Consider the following 18767-nt stretch of genomic DNA (forward strand, 5'->3'; position numbering starts at 1 on the left):
TAAAAGGCAATTCTTTGCCAACATCAACAACAAAAAAACTCTTCTTCTATTCAATTTTTTTGAAAAAAATTTTTTTTTTAAATAGCCTTTTTTGGCGATATCAGCCTGGTTTAAATCACTCGGCGCTCAAGGAACGGATGCCACCGGGTTTTAAGCAACAGATTGTTGTTCCTCCTTTTCAAATGGAACACAAAAAAATACTGTAAATCACAAAGTGATTCACAGGAGGGGGATGAAGCTCCAGCAAAGCACCAGCAGCTCCAAGCGGGATCCAGCCGGGCACGGTGACTGCTCGGCAAGACCTGCCACTGCTGGAGCCGGGAAGCAGCCAGTGAAGGCCAGGAGGTGGAAAGACTCAGGCACATGGGGTTTTCTTCCATCTCTGAGGATCGGGGTGAAGGCATCAGAGCAGCCTGGCTCTAATTTTTGGGGGTTTCGTGGGCAAACACGAAACAGGGTGAGCCGTGGGGACCACGCAGCGACGCGCTGCCAGCTTGCCAAAACAATGACCACACCAAGGCTCGTTTTGGAGGAGGGTATCACATGTTTTATTATATTTAAATCTGAGAACAGCTGCTTTTCCTGCAGAGAGCATCTCCAGGCGACACAGTGCGGTGCCCTGGGGTGGCCACCAGCATCCCATCCTGGGCCACCATCCCATGCCGAGCCAAGCGGAGCCGAACTGAGCTGAGCTGCACTCGTGGAGCCCGAGGCGGCTGACGGGGCGGGCGGGCGGCAGCTTGGAAATTAATACATTTGCCAGGTTGTCAAAACATTAATCAACGGATACAAAAATCTGGAAATGGTTGGGACAACATGTATTTGCGGAAAATATGTGTTCACACAACAAGCACACAAGATGGGAACAATTATATGAAGATGTTTTAATAATTAACCAGTATAAAACAGTTTGCTCTCCATACAGTTCTAGACAATAAAAGTGTTTGCAGTCATATTTTTCTTTTGTACAAAATTCCAGTCAATTGTTCCACAATATTTACATTTTCATTCCCTTTTCACAAAATATCTCCTTTTTTTCTTCTCCTCCATTTTTTTTTGTTTTGGTTTTTTTTTTTTTTGTTTTTTTTTTTTTTAAATCCAGCTTTGCTACATAAATGCTTTAGATCTCATGGATATCCCTCATTTTCTTTTTAAAAAGTCTAATAAAAAAAACCCCAAAAGACATTAAATACCATTTTATATATAAAAATGCTTAGTAAAAATATAGTTTTGTTGCCCAATTAAAATATATTGCTGAGAATACAGTAAAAACTGTCCTAAAGCCCACCCCTAATGGGCGCCGACTCTTTAACAGCCCTGGCAAAGTCTTCCTAAAAGTTTCTCCCCCTACAAATTCGCCTGCCCTTGGGTTAAATACTGGGGGCAGGTCACTTCGACTCATCCTGGTGTGGTTGTTTAAGGCAGGATTTACTGGAATTGGCTTTAAAATGCCCCTTGGAGCTGGTGGGAGCTAGAGCTGTGCCCTGCCGAGGGCTGGAGCAGGGAGCGCGGCGGGGAAAGGCGTCTATCTGTGTTATATAGTTATACGGTATATCAGTGAGTTCAGCATGATCTGTCTCTAAAAAAATAAAAAAAAAATCAAAATAAAAAAGAACAAACAAGAAAGCGATGCATTTAATGAGATACTCTAAATATGATGGAGCTCGTGGTTAAAGGAGGATGGTTTTTTGCTTTTAGAGGAGAGTCGGGGCTCTCCTGGTGTGTGCATCGTGCCGTGGGACCAACCTAACCGGTGATGCAGGGGCTATAGTAAACAGCACTGCTGGCATCGGACAGGGCGGATATCAAACTGCTCTCCTCGCAGGAGATACTTCTAGGAGTCACTTTGGACAGGGAGACATGGTAAGGGAGTCCCGAGGCTTCGGGACGAGTCCTGCTCATGTTCAAATACTGGTCAAACTCGTTGCGGTCAACGTCTGTCCAGAGCTCGGTTTGGTTCAAGTGATCCACGCTCTCCATGTGATGGGCTTCAGGCGGGGGCGAGAGCTGGCCCAGGTGGGCGGAAAGCCCGTTCTGAGTTCCCGAGCACATCTGGTTGTAGTATATGCTGGAGGGATGGGGAGTCCTCATGGCGTCGGCCAAGTGTGAGGGGGTCTGCGCATAGGGCACGGCCACGTCCCGCCCCATGCACTTCTCCTGGGGAAACTCCATCTGGTGATGGTGGTGGTAGCCGCGAAAGGGCATCATGTTGCAGTCATCCTGCATGTGCGGAGGGAAAAACGCCGGCTCGGTCTGTTCCAAGACATCCAAGGGAGACATCTCAGGAGTTGGCAAGCCATAGTTTTCAATATCCGACCCCATGGAGTGGAGTTCTCTGAAGTGGTTAAGTGGGGGAGGCTGGGGGTGGCCCGGCTGGCTGCCGCCATGGTGACTCATGCTGAAGTTGTCACTGCAAGGCTGGGAAAGGTTATGCAGGAGGATATTGGGTTCCATCCTCTTGATTTTCTTGGCTTGCTTCTTTCTCCTTGGGCGGTACTTGTAGTTGGGGTGATCCTGGAGATGCTGGATTCGCAGTCGCTCTGCCTCTTCCACGAAGGGACGCTTGTCGCTGGCGCTCAGCGCTTTCCACGACTGGCCTGGAGGGGGAAAGAGAAGCTCTGTGACAACGGCTCAGCCACCCAGCACCGGCCAGGGCACAGGGACACCTGGGGAGAGGCAGTCCTTGGGTGGGAAGGGCTCTCTCGGATGGCTTGGCACCTGAGTGTGGTCCCAGCACTGGCATAAAAAGAGCTGGGGAATGGGAGCCCAAGCCAGGCTATTCCCGTGTCCAGCAGCTGCGCCCAGCACTTCAGTGCTGTGGGAGAACAGGGGTTCAACACCCAGGGGGGCCGCGGGAACCCCTCTGCCAGGGCTGGGGATTCTGCCTCCCACTGCCCCATGGCACAGTCCAGCCCCTGGTGTGCCTCCTTCCCTGCATCCCACCTCCACAGCCCCGCACTTCTGCTGCCCAAATCACCCATCCCCAAACCCCACAGTGCCATATCCTGAATCCCACATCCCCACACCCTGCAGCCCCGTGTCTCTGCATCCTGCTGCTTCGTCTGGCCATATCCTGCTTCCCGTAGGCCCGCATCCTGCAGCTCCATCTACCCATATCCTGCTTCCCGTGTTCCCACATCCCGCATCCTACAGTCATGTATCCCGCATCCTGCAGCCTGTATTCCCATATCCTGCATCCCCACAGCTGCAAACCCCACAGCCCTGCATCTCTGCATCCTGAAGCCTCATTTCCCCGCATCTTGCCTACATGCAGCTCTGTATCCTCTCATCCCACATTCCCGTAGTCCCCCATCCTCTAACACCACATCCCACAGCTCTTGATCCCACAGCCCTGCATCCTTATAGTCCACATCCCTGTAGCCCTGCACTCTTGAAGCCTTCAGCTGGTATTGCTTCAACCCATATCTCTAAAGCTCACAGCCCACAGCTCTCTAATCTTGCAGCCTGCAGACCTGAATCCCCCATCTTCGTATTCCACAGCACCCTATCCCTGTATCCCACAGCACCCCATCCTTTTTATGCAGCTCCTGGACCTCCATATCCTTGCAGCCTGGCTAGCAGAGCCCCATGTCCTTTTATCCTACATCCTGCTGCCTCATATCCTCGCAGATTGCATCCCACAGCCCTGTATCCTCGCAGTGCACATCCCAAATCCCTGTACTGCTTCATCCTACACTCCCAACCCTGACTCCCTGTATTCCTGCAACATATATTCTACACCTTCATCCCACTGCCCTGGACCCCTGCAGTTCTCATATCCAGCCCTGTATTCCTTCATTCCACTGTCTTGGATGCTCTAACCCATAACAACCTATCCCCACAACCCCAGCCCTGCACCCCAACATCCCTAGCTCTGTACTCCTGCATCTTACAGCCCTGTACTCTTGCAGATCACATTCCCAACCCTGTACCTCTGCACTCCTGTATTACCCAACTCTGTATCCCCACATCCCTGTGTTTCCAGCTCGATACCCCCATTCTGCAGCCCTTTACTCTTGCAGCCTGAATCCCCAGCCCCACATTCCCACATGCCCAGCTCTGGACGCCTGTATCCCACAACCCTGTGCTCTTGCAGCCTACATCCCCAGCCTGCATCCCCACATCCCCAGCCTGCATCCCCACATCCCCAGCCTGCACCCCCTCATCCCCATCCCTGTAATCCAGCATCCCCGCATCCCTAGCTCCATTCCGGCATCCCATAGCCCCGTGCTCTCCCATCCCGCATCCTCAGCTCCGTATCCCCGAATCCCCCCCACCCCCAGCCCTCCTCCCGCACCCCTCCCGCTCACCCAGCATCTTGCTGAGCACGGCGTTGTGCAGGTCGGGGTTCTGCTGCGCCAGCCGCTTGCGCTCATCCTTCGCCCAGACCATGAAGGCGTTCATGGGCCGGCGGATGCGGGAATCCTCGGCGGCCTTGCCCTCGGGGCGGCCGGCCGGGGGACTGTATCCATAGCCCGGCTCGGGGCTGGGCGTGCGGCTGGGGGCCGCGCCGGGGGCCGCGCCGCCGGGGCCGGGGCCGAAGGCGAAGCCGGGCTCGGGGCTGGGCGTGCGGCTGGAGGGGGAGGCGGCTCCCGGGGGGCGCGGGAAGGCGAGCCCGGGCTCAGCGGCCGGCACGGCGGCGGTGACCCATGAACAGTCGCCCCGGGGTTGCGATATCTCCTCTCGGCAGTAGTTAGACTCAGATATATTCATTCCAGCTGGACAGCACTTTGTGTCAGACCCGACCGGGTGCCGGAGAGAGAATCGGGTCCCGCCGCGTTCCACCGAGTCCAGCACCGCTGAGCAGCCGCCCGCCGCTCGCCTCCTTCGCCTGCCTTCGGGGGACTCGGGATCGCCCGCGTTTGTTTTGGTTTCTTTTCTTTTCTTTTTCCTCTCTTTTTTTTTTTTATTTTTTTCCCCCTTTTCCCCCCAAAAAAAACTTTTGGGATGATGCTGGGCTGGAAGGGGCAAAATATAGCCGGGCTGGACCAATCAGCTGGGCGAGGGGAGGAGGAGGAGGAGGAGAGGGAGAGGAGGAGGAGGAGACGAGAGGGAGGAGGAGGAGAAGGAGGAGATGAGGGGGAGGAGGAGGAGGAGGAGGAAGGGGGGCGTCCCCAGGCACCAGCAGGAAAAGCCACCCGGGCAGGGCCGAGCCGGGACCGGTGGGGACGCTGCTGCCTAGTTCTCTTCCTTCCAAGGAGGAGGGTTGTTAATTTTTTCTCTGCCTTCTCTTTCTCTCTTTCTTTTTTTCTTTCTTCATGCCTTTTGGATGCCTCTCTGCCTTTCCGTATGACTTTCTTTTTGTCTTTTTCTTTTTTTTTTATTTATTATTTATTTTGCAAGCCCCTTTTCTGCTCCGTGCCCTACCCTTGCCTCCCACCACCCACCGTGCAGGGAAGTGTTCAGCTTTGCCTGCCAGGCTGTACGCAGGAGCACAGGGATGCTGAGGGCTCGGCATTTATTTTTCTCATGACTTATTCCGTGTGTGTGTTTTGGCCAGCGTTCCCCATCCGGGGTCGGGATCAGCCCTGGGATAAAGGCAGGGGCGAGCCCTCTTCCCCCGGCAATTTTCTGGTGGGAATTTCAATGCCGAGGTGGGGGGAGAGAAATGGTTCCTTGATTTTTAGCACCGTTCGCATGAAAAGTGTTTTCTAGGGACTGTTGTAGAATGGGGGGTTCACCAGCAGCCAGGTGATTGCAGCTAAAACCAGCCTCTGGAGCTGCTGGAGTTGGAATGGTTATGCTGATACCTTGGGTATTGGCAGCCGCGGCGGAGCAGCACGTCCCCTGACACCAGGTCACTGGTGAGCTCCCTTGGCTGCCATCCAGCAGGGATTTGCAGCGCCAAGCATCAGGCTAGGTGGTCCGAAGGTCCTTCCTGCCCTTGGCACCGGGGAGTTATGAACTCTGCGGGACCCGTTTGCAGTCAAGGAGATGTGCTGGCTCACTGTCCCTGCCCTCTGACACCCCCCGGGCAATTGAGCTGACTTGGGAAAGATGTCCCAGCTCCGGGTAGCTGCCCTCAAGCCCCCTCTGGCTGTGGACATGCCCCAGACCCCAGCCTGAAATGTGAACCTCGGCGTTAGGAAGACTTGGGGCACCAGGTTGCGCAAGAGCCCAGCTCCAGCCTCTCGCAGCCGTGGGGTATTGCATGCCATGGTTTCTGTGTGTCTGGAAGTGATTTGGAAATGCCGATCTGCTGTTAACCCTAAACAAAACAAAGGCCTTTAAAAAAAAAAAAAGGAAAAAGAAAAAATTGTGTCTCACTTACTCTTCAATCACCAGCCAGGAGTGACAGAGGTTTTGGGCGAGACTTCCTTCATGGTCCTGCAGCTTCTTATTAATATTTTGCAAGAGCAAATCAGCACCAGTCCATGGGAGAGCCCATGTGGCTTCAAGGAGCCTCCTGTGCGCTCTCCCTCATCCAGAGGGAGGCACAGCATTGCCATGCCAGAGGAGCAGCCCCTGCTGCCATCCAGAGCTCAGCCCCTGGAGGCTTTGGTTCTTCACCCCTGCCACAGGAGCAGCAAGGTGGGTGCTGGGGGAGCTGGGGGCACTCAGGTTGGGACCTGTGGCTGCTGAGAGCAGCCTTTGGGGCAGTCAATTTGGGCAGCTGCTGGGGATGTCCCAGGAACATCACCCTGACACTGATCTTGGCCCTTCTCCCAGGCTTCAGCCAAGCATGTCCTGCTTTCCCTGGTCACATCCTCTCCATGGCCTCCCCCACAGCCCTGGCAGCATCCTCGGCCTCTGGGTGGGCTCAGAACTGCCCCAGAGCTGGGATTGGAACCAGTGCCACCAGTTGACATTTGGGATGTGGTGGGGCTGAGCTGCAGCAAGGTGGGAGTGGGGGCATCTCCTGGAAATGATGCTAAGAGTGGGGCAAACCCTCCCAGGGGCAGGCAGAGCTTCTTGCTCTCCATGCTCTCTGTGCAGCTGTTCCAGGCTGGGCCTCCTCCCCATGGGATGCTCTCCCTGTGCAGGGACTGGGATCAGGGCAGTGCTGCTGTTGCAATGGAGTAGTTTGGAACCTTCTCTGCCCATGGAGAAAAGCTGGGCATTTTGACCTCCAAGCACACGTGAAACCCAGCCTCACACTAGGTCTGCAAACCCAGCCTTGCAGTAGGGATGTTCCTCATGCATGCATTTGCTGTTAGTGTTGCACCATTAAGGAAATCATTAAAAAAAGAAAAAAATGGAAGAAAGGAAAAAAAGGAATGAATAGGAAGGAAAAAAAGGAATGGGGGGAAGAGCCATGGTGAGTGGCATGGTTTTTGGAGGATGCAAAGCAGAGGAGAAAGAGGGGAAGGAGAGCTGTGAGGGGGATGGAGCAGCATGTAAAGCACCCAAAAATGCCTGGGTGTAAAGCACCCAAGAAATACCTGACCCAGCCTGTGAGGGGCATGGAGAGGGTGTGCTGCCTGCCATCATGGACAATGCCACCCCTCTCAGCCAGGTGGGGGGTGAAGTTGCAGGGTCTGTGCCCAGCACAGCTTTTCTTGGGAGGGAGATGGACCAGGGATGAAGCTCTGGACATCCCTGGGCAGGGCCAGGATCAGTGCATGCCAGCCGAGTGACCTCTCCCCCCCCCCTCCTCAGTGGCCTTGGAGCCGGGTGAGCTGGACCCCAGTCCAGCACACAGCTCTCAGGAGTTGAGTATTCTTTAGTTCAATTTTTTTTTTCTTTCCCTCCTCAGTTTTATTGAGCTGGCAGCTGGCTGACCCCACCCCGGCCTCTGGTTTCCCTTCCTAGCATCCCACACAGCCCAGCGCCACACCTAGCAGAGGAAGCGTGGCGGGACGGCTCCCCAGCACAAAGGCGTTTTCCCTCCCCGCCCCCAGCCTGCCCGCTCGCTCCCGGTTATTCCTCCCAGCCAGGTCCAACGCTGAGCTCCCACCCGCCTAAAAATAGATGTGGCACCGCCTGGACGATCCTAAGGGGTGTTGGGCATCTGGGGGCTCAAAGTGGGGCTGGTGGGGATGGCAAGAAGAGAAAAGTGAGAATTGCCAGCTGAGCCTGATGGTTATTTCTGTTGCTGATGGCTGCACGTTGGTGCAGAAGCCCCAGGCTGGGGCTGTGCAACCAAATCCAAGGGATTTACCCTCAAAATTTGCATCCAGATAACAGAGGTGGCAGGTGGATGGTGGCAGGACCCTGCATCACAGCAGCAGCAAGGACACAAACTGTGATGGGAAAATTGCTTTTTATCCTGATTTTGCAGAGGGCACAGGTCACAAGGGGCGCAGGTGATGTGACAGGGTCAGGGGCAGGATGAGTCCCTGGGCCTGGTGCCTGGGTGCAGGTGTTGTACCCTCCTGTGGTGCCCAGCATTGCCTTGATTCACTCGCATGGACCAGCCTCACCTGTAGATGTGTTCATGCTGCTGGTTAATTAATCACCATAAAATTACCACTAGTGTGTGGCTGGTGCTGTGGTGTGTCTGACTGGATGAATGAGATGTTTCACAGGAAGAGATCTGTTATTAATTATAGCTAATAGTTATCACTAGGCCACACTGCACAGGTACCCTGAGCAGTGCAGCCAGGTGGGATGGACGTGACCTACACCTGCACCTGCTTCCTCATCCCCAAAAAGATGAGGATCCTTGGAGTAGGGAATTCGGGGGACCTGTGCAGGGCTGCCCAGGCTGGTGGCTGCCCCAGTGCCCCAAGAGGTGCCCCCGTGCCAGTAGGTTCTGTGGGCTCCCCTGGGGCTGGGGCTGCTCCAGTATTGCTGGAACAAAGGCTTCCCAAAGAAAGGCACTTCCTGGAGAGCAAAGGACTCCAGGCTGGGGCTGTGTGTGAGCCCTGCCGGGAGGCTGAAGTCATCCGCTGGGAAATGCTGTGTTCACTGGAGCCTCCCTTTCTCCAGGGCCCAGCTCAGCGCCTGGTTTCCTCGGGCACAAATAGTTCAGTGGGTCAGGCAGAGCTGGAAAGCACCGAGCGAGGCAGCCGGGGGCTGCTGGGCGCCAGCAGACACGGTTCAGCATCCGTGTGAGGAGCATCCTGGCTGCAGCCATGTTCCTGTGCAAGGGTGACATGTCCTCCCTGTCCCCAGACAGGGACCAGACTGTCACCAAGTGGGGTAGAGCGGGCGGTTGTGCCAGTCCCAGTCCAGGGAATATCTGGCTCAGCTGTTTTCTGCTCACTTGCTCTTTGTCTTGGCTTCCAGCTCCCTCTGACAAGTGAAGGGCACTGGGGACAGAGGGAAGGTGTCCTGGGCCACAGTGGCTTTCTGCTCAGGTGCTCACTGCTGCTCTGCCCTGCTGCCAACCACGCTGGCAGGTCCCCAACAGCCACGGGAGCTGAGCCGGGAGCGCGGTGAGGATTGTGCCGGCCAAGCCTGGCAATCAGACACTGCATCCGAGGAAGCGGAGAAAGTTGTCTTTATTTTCAGCTCTTTTCAATAACCAGAGGTCAGCCTTGTTTATACAGGATTATAACTGGAACGACAACAACGATACCCATTGTGCAAGCAGTGAAACCCACATCTAACCTGAAAAAGCTGTTTGCTCCACACAGGCACAGCCGCCACAGCCTCCTGGGCGATGGCCAGAGTCCTTGGTCCTCATCAGGGCTGTCCTGCTTCCCCTTCCCCTGCCTTTGCCCTGCCACAGCCCCTCCTGGCACAACCCTGACTCTCTGGTGATGGTCCTACCAGCTCAGGGTGCCACACTTCCAGCCACATCACCCTGTGTTTGCTCTCCAACCTGCTCTCTGTGAAACCCGGGGTGAAGCACCCACACCCCAAGCATGAGCCGAGCTGTTGCAAATCCCACCCACGGTGCTTATGGCCTGACTAAATCCAGGGAAAGGCTTCAGCACAAGGGGATCTGAGCGTGCTGGAGCGTGCAGTGCACACACGCTGCCTGGAGTCGCTTCCCTGGCAGCTGATTGCAGCAGCACTCGATGCTTTAATACCCGGTTCCCATCACAGAGAGAGCCCAGGCTTTTAGGAAGGAAAGTCTTACACTTCTTCCAACTATTTCAAGACTCCCATAAACACATTTTTGGTTGAGCATTAATGAATTACCTCAATGCAGAGCTACTCATGCCAAATATATGAATACAGAGTGTAGAAAAGCCGCCGAGAAGCAGATTTGGCTGCCATTCAGCTGCTCCGATCGGCACAATTTCTTTTCTTGATTACAGTAAGAAAATGCTCTCTGCCTATGGCACTGCATCCTCCCAGGAACAGGCAGCTGGCCGACAGTTGGGCTGTGCAGAGCCTGGGCATGCCAGGGTTATTCGCTGCTTCCATCGCTTGAGTTGGCAGAAAATCCTGCTCACTGGTGTCTGTGCAGGAGATGCAGCCAAGAACTGGGATCCTGCTCCCTCTGCATGCTCAGGCTGGCTGCTCTGGTCTGCCTGACCTCCTTTTGGGTGCTGGGGAAAGGAAAACTGCAATTAGGAGGGTTTCTGAGCCTGGAGTTTTGAGGAGGTGGGTCAGGGCTGCCCGTCTGAGGCCCTGCAGCCACATGTGCCCACAAGCACCACGGCCGGTTGCTGCTCCACCGTGGCCCCTCTCCGTGGAGTGGTGAACCCTCACCTGCAGCCTCGGGGACTGCCAGGAGACAACGTGACCCCCAGGAAAAGTGCAGCCTCCCCTTTGCAGACGCTTTTCTCACCAGGGATGTGCTCTGGGGGTTCCCAACCTCCAGGCCTCACTGGGTGTCTGCTTATCCCTTGCTCCCTGAGCATCATTCAGCTGGAAGCATCATGGATAACCACTGTGGATGAGGATGCCACTTTCGAGCAGGGGAGAGGAGTGGAATGAAGGAAGGCAACAGAGCAATTACACCTCAGCTGTGTGTCTCAGACCTCAGGAGCTCACAGCAAGGGCTGAGTTGGTTATTGCCTTTCTGCTCCCTAAAACGAAGTTCCAGCAGCAGGGGAGCAGGAGTGAGGGAGTGGCTGGTTGCACCCCTGTGGGCATCAGGCCCCCCAGCTGGCAGCAGGAAGGTCAGTCATCTACTTTCTTGCTGGGAAGGCTGATGCAGCAGCACAGGACATCTCCATCTGGGAAAGGTTTGCTGTTCTCAGGAGCTGCTGTGGCTCCTGACATGGTTTAACTTAGCACGAGGCATTACCTCACCGGGCAGCTGCAGATGGCAGATGACTGCTGGCTGCACTGTGCTTCCCTCTCCCTTCTCCTCTCTCCTCTTTCTCCTCTCCCCTCTCCTTGCTTTGTCTGCAGGCCCCAACCCAGTGCTTTCTGCTCAGGTTTTCCACACATGGGCTGACTTGCTCACAGGATCCTGGGAAGGTGGTTGCCTGGTTTCTGAGCATCACCGCGGCAAGGCCTGGAGGAAGGGGTGTCCTTTGCAGCATCCCTAGAAGTGACAACCTTCACCAAAACTTGCAGCCCACCCCACTGCACACAGGATCTTGTGGCCACCTCTGTGCTTCACCAAGGCTTTTACCATCCAGCAGAAAGGATGAGGATGTTGCTGAGAGAAACTCACCTTCATGTAGACAAGGAAACACCAGTGGAAGAGAGGAGTTTTGGCTCAGAGAAGGGTAGATGCTGTGGTGGCTTTGTGCCTCAGTTTCCCCATGTGTTGTGCAGGGCATGGGGCTTCTCCTCAGGCCCAGCCTCTCCTTGGGCCCTTTAGAGACAATAATCTCCCCATCAAAGGCAGGATGTATCCCGGTAATTTTGATAGAGTGCTTCTATCCTGTGAGAGAATGATAATAACAATTACAATAATAATACTAAGAATAGATCATAATTACAATAATAATGCTAAGAATAAAAAGAAGGACCTGAGAGTTTTCCCTCCCTGCCAGCAGAGGAACAACTTTTGCTTTTTCAATGCTGCATTAACAGAAGGGAAATGGAACATGTAGCATTTGCAGGTCAAAACTCCAAGAACTGTGACATCCCTCCCATAAACTAGACTAAAAATGAGATTTAAAACATTGCCAGAGGCAGCACTGTTTTCTTTACTTTCCGATTTCAGAGCATCCTTTGTGCTGCAGCTCAGAAAGCAGCAGTGAAATCTCCCAGCAGCAGAGCTCAGGGATGCTGAGAGCAGCCAGGGAGGGGTTCGGCACAGGGATGCAGGGTGGGATGAGGAGGATGGTGTGGACCCCCAAGGCTGTGCCGGTGCCGGGGATCCCGCGGCTGGCGGAGCGCAGGGGGCCGGGGTAGGAGGGAGGCTGCAGGGAAGGGCTCCAAGGGAAAGGCTTTGTTCGCGGGCCAGCCGGGAGCGTGCGAGGGCCTCCGGGCTCCAGTGTTTCTCCTCCACTTTGCTCCTGCTGTGCGCGGGAGCCGGGCCAAGGTGGAGCACGGCGGGGTGGAGCGGGTCCCTGAGGAAGGCAGGGGATAGGGGACGGCCGTGCATTTGGCCCTTAAATTGCCTGGGAAAGCAGCTCTGTCTTTCCATCTCCCCCCAGGGCTCTTCTCTCACCCAAGCTGAAGCCGTTTCCCAGGCTGCTTGCCCTGAACACCTCCACCTCTGCCCTTTGCCAGCGACCCCTCTTCTTGGCCCGTGGAGTCTCACTCTGATCTGCAAGTGCTCGGGGAGGATAAGGAAAAGCTCACGACAGAATGGCCCTTCGTGGAGCGCTCAAGCTGGAGAAATAAGGTTAAAGGCTCTTATCTGATGGAGCTGCAGCCTTGCCAAAGCCTGTTGCTATCAGCTCGGGACACATGTGCTATTGGCAAAGCTTCGGGGACACAATAATACAAACAGTTTTCATTGTCGAGTCAACAATGATGGGAGAAGGAGCCTGGTGCTATTACCGGTATAAAAGGCACTGTAGGAAAGCTCAGGACAGGAGGATGCAGTCAGGATCAACAGCAGGGTTTAGCAGATTACAGTTATATTTGTATTCGGGAAGGAGAAACCTTCCATCCCCAGTGGGCTGGAGCCAGAAGGACGGAGCCAGCGGTGGGGGTTTAGGCTGCAAGGAAAAACTCTTAGAGCAGCACTGGAAGCAGCTGCAGCAAAATGCTGATGGCAGCGGGTTTGGACAAGGGCAGGTTTGCAGTGCATCAGCCCAAGGTTATGCTTTGCTCATGAGGAGTCACTCAGGGAAAAAAACTCATGGCTACAAGGCAAGGGAGGCTGTGCAGCCACAGCCTGAGATTTGCTGGATCCTCCACATTTTCACAACAAAGTCTATGTATTTGGAAAAACCCACACCAGGGGTGCAGGGTGGATGGGTGAGGCAGCACACGCTGCACCCAGACCCTGCTATCACTTGGGCACATACAAGGATGGTGGGAAGGTCAGTGCCTCCACAGGGCCGGTGCATGGTGCATTCCTGTGCTTCACAGGAGGAATCATCCTTCCAACACCTGTGTTGTTTCCCCCCACATTCCACCTCCTCAGCCTTCCTGGCCCCTGTCATTATAAACAGGGGATTTCTGGAGAACACATACTCCTGGTCTGGACTGAATCTGTAGGTGGATGAGTGGGATGGAAAGATGAGAGGGATGGAGCTCGTGGGGCTGTCACATGCCAGCAGCTCAGCCTGCCCCAGCCCCAGTGCTGTGCTGTGTCCCTGGGATCAAGGCAAGGTCCTGATCCCTGATGCCACACACTGGTGAGGGCACAGGGAGGGTGTTTAAGGAATATAGGACCCAAAGTGCAAGATGGAGGGTCTCCAGCCACCCCACAGAGGGGTGGGAAGCAGACGGAGCATGGGAATCAAGGTGCAGTGCCATCCTGTACCCTTGCCTGTGGATGGTGAGGTGACAGGGAGCATCACCTCCCTTGTGCCCATGGTAGTGAGGAAGAGAACGCAGGTTTGCCAGCAGTTGTGCCATGGTGGCAGGAGTCAAGCATACATCTATATCTATATCTCTATATATTTATACACCTCAGATTCATTTTTCATCATTTTTCATGGCTAAGCTTCGCGAATGAAGATTTGGGAAGGGCTCTACCCACATTTGCTACAAGCGCGCTGGTGGCTAAAAAGGCCAACGCGAGATAGACAGGTCCGGTTGCAAAAGGCACAGCGATCTCTGTACCTCAGATACATCAGGCACAAAAGCCTCCACACCATGGGGGGCTGTGGGAGGCTGAAAAGCCGGACAGGAGGTCAAGAAATTATTGGCTAATGTCAGGGACCGAGCGGGGCCGGGGTGGCCATTCCCACCAGGAGCAATGATGTCAGGCGGCGGCCGGGGCCAGGAGGCAGGAAGCCCGATGCAGCCAGCGAGTCTGTCCTCCTTGGACTTCCCCATGTGTTTTCATGAACAATGCATCCCGTGTAAGGAACACCATGAAGCTGGTCCTCCTGCACTGGGGACACCACTGTGCCCTGACAGGTGCTGCTCCCCATCCATGTGTGCTGGTGTTGCACCTTCTGTGTGGAGATTTGGCATATCTGCTGTATCACTGTGAGGTCTGAGGCTGCAGGTCTGTTGCTGTGCCCCTGCCTGTGCAGGCACTATTGCCCCTCCCTGGATGGCACATCTGGCCTTGTGTATGGGCAGACCGGTTGACGAGTTCCAGAGGAAGCCCTTGGAGAAAGGATGGTTGTGCCAGCTTAAGGGGCCCTCTCCCACTCCCAGCTCAGCTGTGGCAAGGTAAATACCTGCCTTGAGCATCCAGCCATGCCTGCCTGAGTGTCCAGATATTTAATCTGGAAGAGGCAGTAGCAATTACTCAGCTGTGACGAGGAAAGGCTCTGGCAGACTGAGTCACTTAGGGATACTGCGAGACGCGGAAAAGCCTCTCCAGGATGGAGTTCCCCACTGGGGTGAGGAGTACCCAGAGACCTGTCTCTACCCTCCCAGCTCAGGCAGTCGGGCTTGGTTTTTCCCCCTGGCCCCTTTGTGAACCCAGCAGGCATCAGGAGTGAGCAGGGTGACAGCACTCAAGCCAGGGGCTGCAAACAGGGTGGCTGGGAAGGGGCAACACACCTGGCCATGAACACCCAGAGGGAGAGGTACTTCCTGAGGACGACCAGCTCCTGGGTGGCCCCAAGTTTGGCCTCTCCCTCCACCACACCCAGCACACTCTTGTTTTTGCAGAGGTATCTCCTCGCTGGGGACGCAGCAGGCTGCGTTTGCCAGCGGCTGGCAGCGATGTCCGTGCTGGTGCCGACAGGCCGGCTGGCATGCTTTCCCCCAGGGAGGCTTTAGCAGGAGGCTGTGCATTTCTGGGAATTGTGTCGGGTAGGGAAGGAGGTTATTGTTCGAGCTGCAAGTGTGCGGCGCGCTGATGAGATCAGGGCTCGGTGCTCGGCGGTGGGGCAGCGGAGCCGCTGCAGCGCCGCTGATGGGGCGATAAGCGGGAGAGCGCTCTTATCTGTGCTCCCATCACTGCCGGGAGCAGCGGGCGCAACCCCGGAGACCTGGCTCTGCTGGGCCTTGCTGTCCTGATGGCACAGGGCAAAGGGGTGTCCAGGGGGCTTCAAAGGGAGCGATGGAGGCAGTGAGGCAGGGAGCACGCTGCCTTCGCCCTCTGGCACACCACCAGACCACAGCTGATGCACCAAGGGCCTCTGGTCCCTTGGCAAAGAAGCTCGAGGGGAGTATTACAGAGAAAAGGTCTCAGCCCTCTTTGCTGATCCTCTCCTTCCTCCTCTCTGCCAGTCAAGCCCAGTTTCCAGCCCCTCTTAGGTCTTGACCCCAGTCCCATCTGCTCTGCCACGTGCTTGCTTCTTTGCAAGATAGGACACAGATCCCTTTGATCCCAAACTCTGTGGGAGAGTGTTTCAGAGCTCTGCTTGCAAAAGTGCCAAGAGGAAGGGGCCGGGGGGTTCAAGCCCTTTGCAATCCTTTGCTGCAGGTGAGTTGAGAGGTGCTGTGTCAGCCCATGAGAAGCCAATCAAACATCCTCCTCCTCAGGAGGAGGCCTCCTTCCACATGCCATGGCTTTTGACACAGAGCAAGTCACGGGATCCTGAAGGGGACAGACCTGCTGCCAGGGAGGGGCACAGCCATCCGGAGAGACTGCCCAGGTCTGGAGATGGCGTGGGGGAGCAGGGACAGCATAGGAAATGCTACATGGGAAAGCCCTGTGTGGGAGCCCAGGAGCCCCTGCCTTCCCACAGCAGACTTATCAAGGCACCAGTTCAGAGTGGCGCTTTCCATGGGCCAAAAGGGAAGTGCATACACACCAGACTTCTCGGGGTCAAGGATGCTGGGCAAGCAGCGAGCTGAGAGGCTGCAGGGGGCAAGGGAGGGAACCGGGGCGTGGGGAGGGAGACACAAATAGAAAAATGAATGGTTTGAACTTCCTATGTTTTATGGAGGCAAATAAAAGGAGACAGAGAGGGGGAGAGAAAGGAGACCTAAGCGCCTGCACACGCTCTCACGCTCACACAGAGGCCAGCCCAGACCCCAAAGCCCACTGGTGGCTGGTTTGGTGTGGCAGCCGGCACCCACTTGGCCGCACAACTCTGGGCTGGCTGCTTGTCTGGCCCAGTGTCCCCTGAGGGCACCTCACGAAGCGTGACAGGCTGCTGCTTAGCATTGACTCCTCTCCCTGTCATTATTATTTTGAACAGCAGCCAGTATAATTAAAATTGTTAGGAGGAAGAGGTTTAGGGAATATCCAAAGTGTCTCAGAAGAGCATCTGCAAAGCTGGAGGTCCAAACTCCACCCTGGCACTCATGATGAGCAGGGCCCAGGGGAACCATCATCTCCTCTATGTCCTCCCTTCCATGCTCCCTGTTTTGCAGGGTGGCAGAGGCTGGGCTACCACAGAGGGTGGTCCTGGCCACGTTCCCCTCTGCAGCTGCTGCCCACTGTAGCCAAATCCTGCAGCCTTTCCTGGTGCAGGACTTGTCCCAGGAGGTCCAGATGGCAGTGTCCCCAGGCACAGGCTGCTCACCAGCAGATCCTGGACAGATGCAGTGGGAGGTTGTGGGGAGTGGAGGACACAGAGCCTCTGTGGGCTGCTCTTTCAGAGTGGCATGGATGAATCCCGCAATATCTTCTGGGAACCAGGATGCTTTCCATTGTCTTAGGAGGGCTGGTGCCACAAGGCAAGGCATGGAGAGGTCCCTTGGCTCCTCAAAGGAGAAAGCAGGATGGTCTGCAAATCAGAAATGCGAGACATCACTCGTGCCAAATTAGCAAGGTTTCCTAAGTGTTTGTGTGGAGGATTTTGGCCTCCAGGGTCAAATGTCCCCAGTGCCAGGGCTAGAAGATTAAGGACATCAGACAGCTGCAAGGAGGAGGGAAGAAGGCAGATCCCTTCCTCCATTCTGGGGCTGCAAAAGTGCATGGTTAGAGGATTAGAGCTAGGAGTGCTCCGCTGCTGCCAAGGCAGGTTCACAAGGGTGAAAAGGAGGGAAGACGCATCAAAACCCCTTCCCAAAATAAGTGCTGCTCTGGCAAAGCCTACAGCAGCTGCTCCCATCTCCTAGCTTGGGTTCTACCAGCTACTGGCTGTCATTGTTCCCTGGATGGGGTCACTCACTACCAGCTCAGAGCCCAGCGTGTCACCCAGGGACAGCCAGTCCTTCAAGTGGTGACCCCAAGGCTGAGGACCGGGAGATATGGGCATCCCTGAAGTTAGGGGGTGTCTCAGGGCAGAGCTTCCCTGGGGGTTTCTTGGTTGGTGGGTGGGTGGACAAGGCTGAGTCCAGGAGGGCCTCTCATCTCTGCCTTACCAAAAGTGGACCAGATCAAGCCTCCAGTGGTTGGAAGCAGGGAAAGGGTGGAGTTTGGGTGGCTGATTTCAAAATGAATAATGGTGACTTGAACTTACTGGGGATATTGGAAGCAAGAAAAGCTCATCTGACTTGATCCAGCCCCTCTACTGCAAACAAATCTTCTGAGAGTCACTTGGGAAATACTGTAGCCCAGTGGGAAAACCAGGTGAGACTTTGTGGGGTTTTATTTTGCAGGAAACTTTTCCTGGCTCCCCCAGCTCTGCCTGCTGAGGGCAGCTGCCAGCAAGGCACCACATACAGAGACCTTTAGGGTGCCTCTTGGTGTGCAGGGGTTAGCTAAAGCCCCCTCCCAGCCTCTCCCCAGAGCTCCGCTCCAGCCATGGGCTCACCCCTGCTGGTTTTAGCACATTCAAGTAGCTGCTTTCACAAGAGGTAAAAGAAAGTTCATGGATCCGTTGACAGATCAGCCCATGCGGGAATTTCTTTGGGAATTCCTGCAATAGCAGGTTGGCTCCCGCGGAGGTGGAGTTTCCTCTGGATCTACCTCCACCCAGGCTCGAGGAGCGCTCGGGCCACCGGCTCCACGCTCGGGGGGCCGGGCTGAGCGACGCCACCGCTGAGTCCCAGCCAAGGTCAGCCAGAAACCCTCCCCGCTCTGCAGAACGCCTGTCCTGTTAACCCTTGGGAAGAGCAGAGCTGGCAGGGTTGGGCTGCAGAGCCGGCCTGTGCCCGTGGGCGGGTAGGGACAGGGGATGTGCCTGGCAGGCAGATGGGGCTGCAGGCGTGAGGGTTTCATGCCATCCTGCTCCTTGGGGACCCACTGCCAGCCAGGCAGTGGTGAGGCCTGGGTGAGGCCGGTGGCCGTGGTGGGGGGCCAGTGCTGGCGGGGTGACGGGTTCCCACTCGCAGGCCGGGAGCGATGGGGTGACGGCGCTCGGCATCGGTGACTGTGCGCTCTGGAATCTGAGACACGTCCCCGGCCATACTTGTGGTCAGGAACCATCTTTGCGTTGCAGTGTTACAAACCACAGGCACAGTGGCAGCAGTGCCGCTCGAGCGTGTCTCTGACGCCAAGGACTGGCGTGACCCGACCCCACACACGGGACAGGCAGCTGCCCGCTTCCAAGGACCTCCAGAAGGTCCCCTTGTTGGGACTTGTTTCCTCCTCCCTCACAGAGGTG

The 18767-nt window shown here is 55.6% G+C and overlaps 1 protein-coding gene across 1 annotated transcript; it reads right to left on the reverse strand.

Annotated features, from left to right (window-relative positions):
- Positions 1–1092: 1092 nt before the first annotated feature.
- Positions 1093–4923, reverse strand: SOX18 (SRY-box transcription factor 18). Its single transcript, XM_027710715.2, has 2 exons — positions 4311–4923; positions 1093–2597 (listed from the first exon to the last, which is right to left on the reverse strand). The coding sequence occupies exons 1-2, from the start codon at positions 4711–4713 to the stop codon at positions 1747–1749; spliced, it is 1254 nt and encodes a 417-aa protein (XP_027566516.1). The 5' UTR covers positions 4714–4923; the 3' UTR covers positions 1093–1746.
- Positions 4924–18767: the final 13844 nt, after the last annotated feature.

Source organism: Pipra filicauda, unplaced genomic scaffold, assembly GCF_003945595.2.
Source record: "Pipra filicauda isolate LSUMZ 115617 unplaced genomic scaffold, ASM394559v2 scaffold291_size933811_pilon, whole genome shotgun sequence".
Classification (NCBI taxonomy): domain Eukaryota; kingdom Metazoa; phylum Chordata; class Aves; order Passeriformes; family Pipridae; genus Pipra; species Pipra filicauda.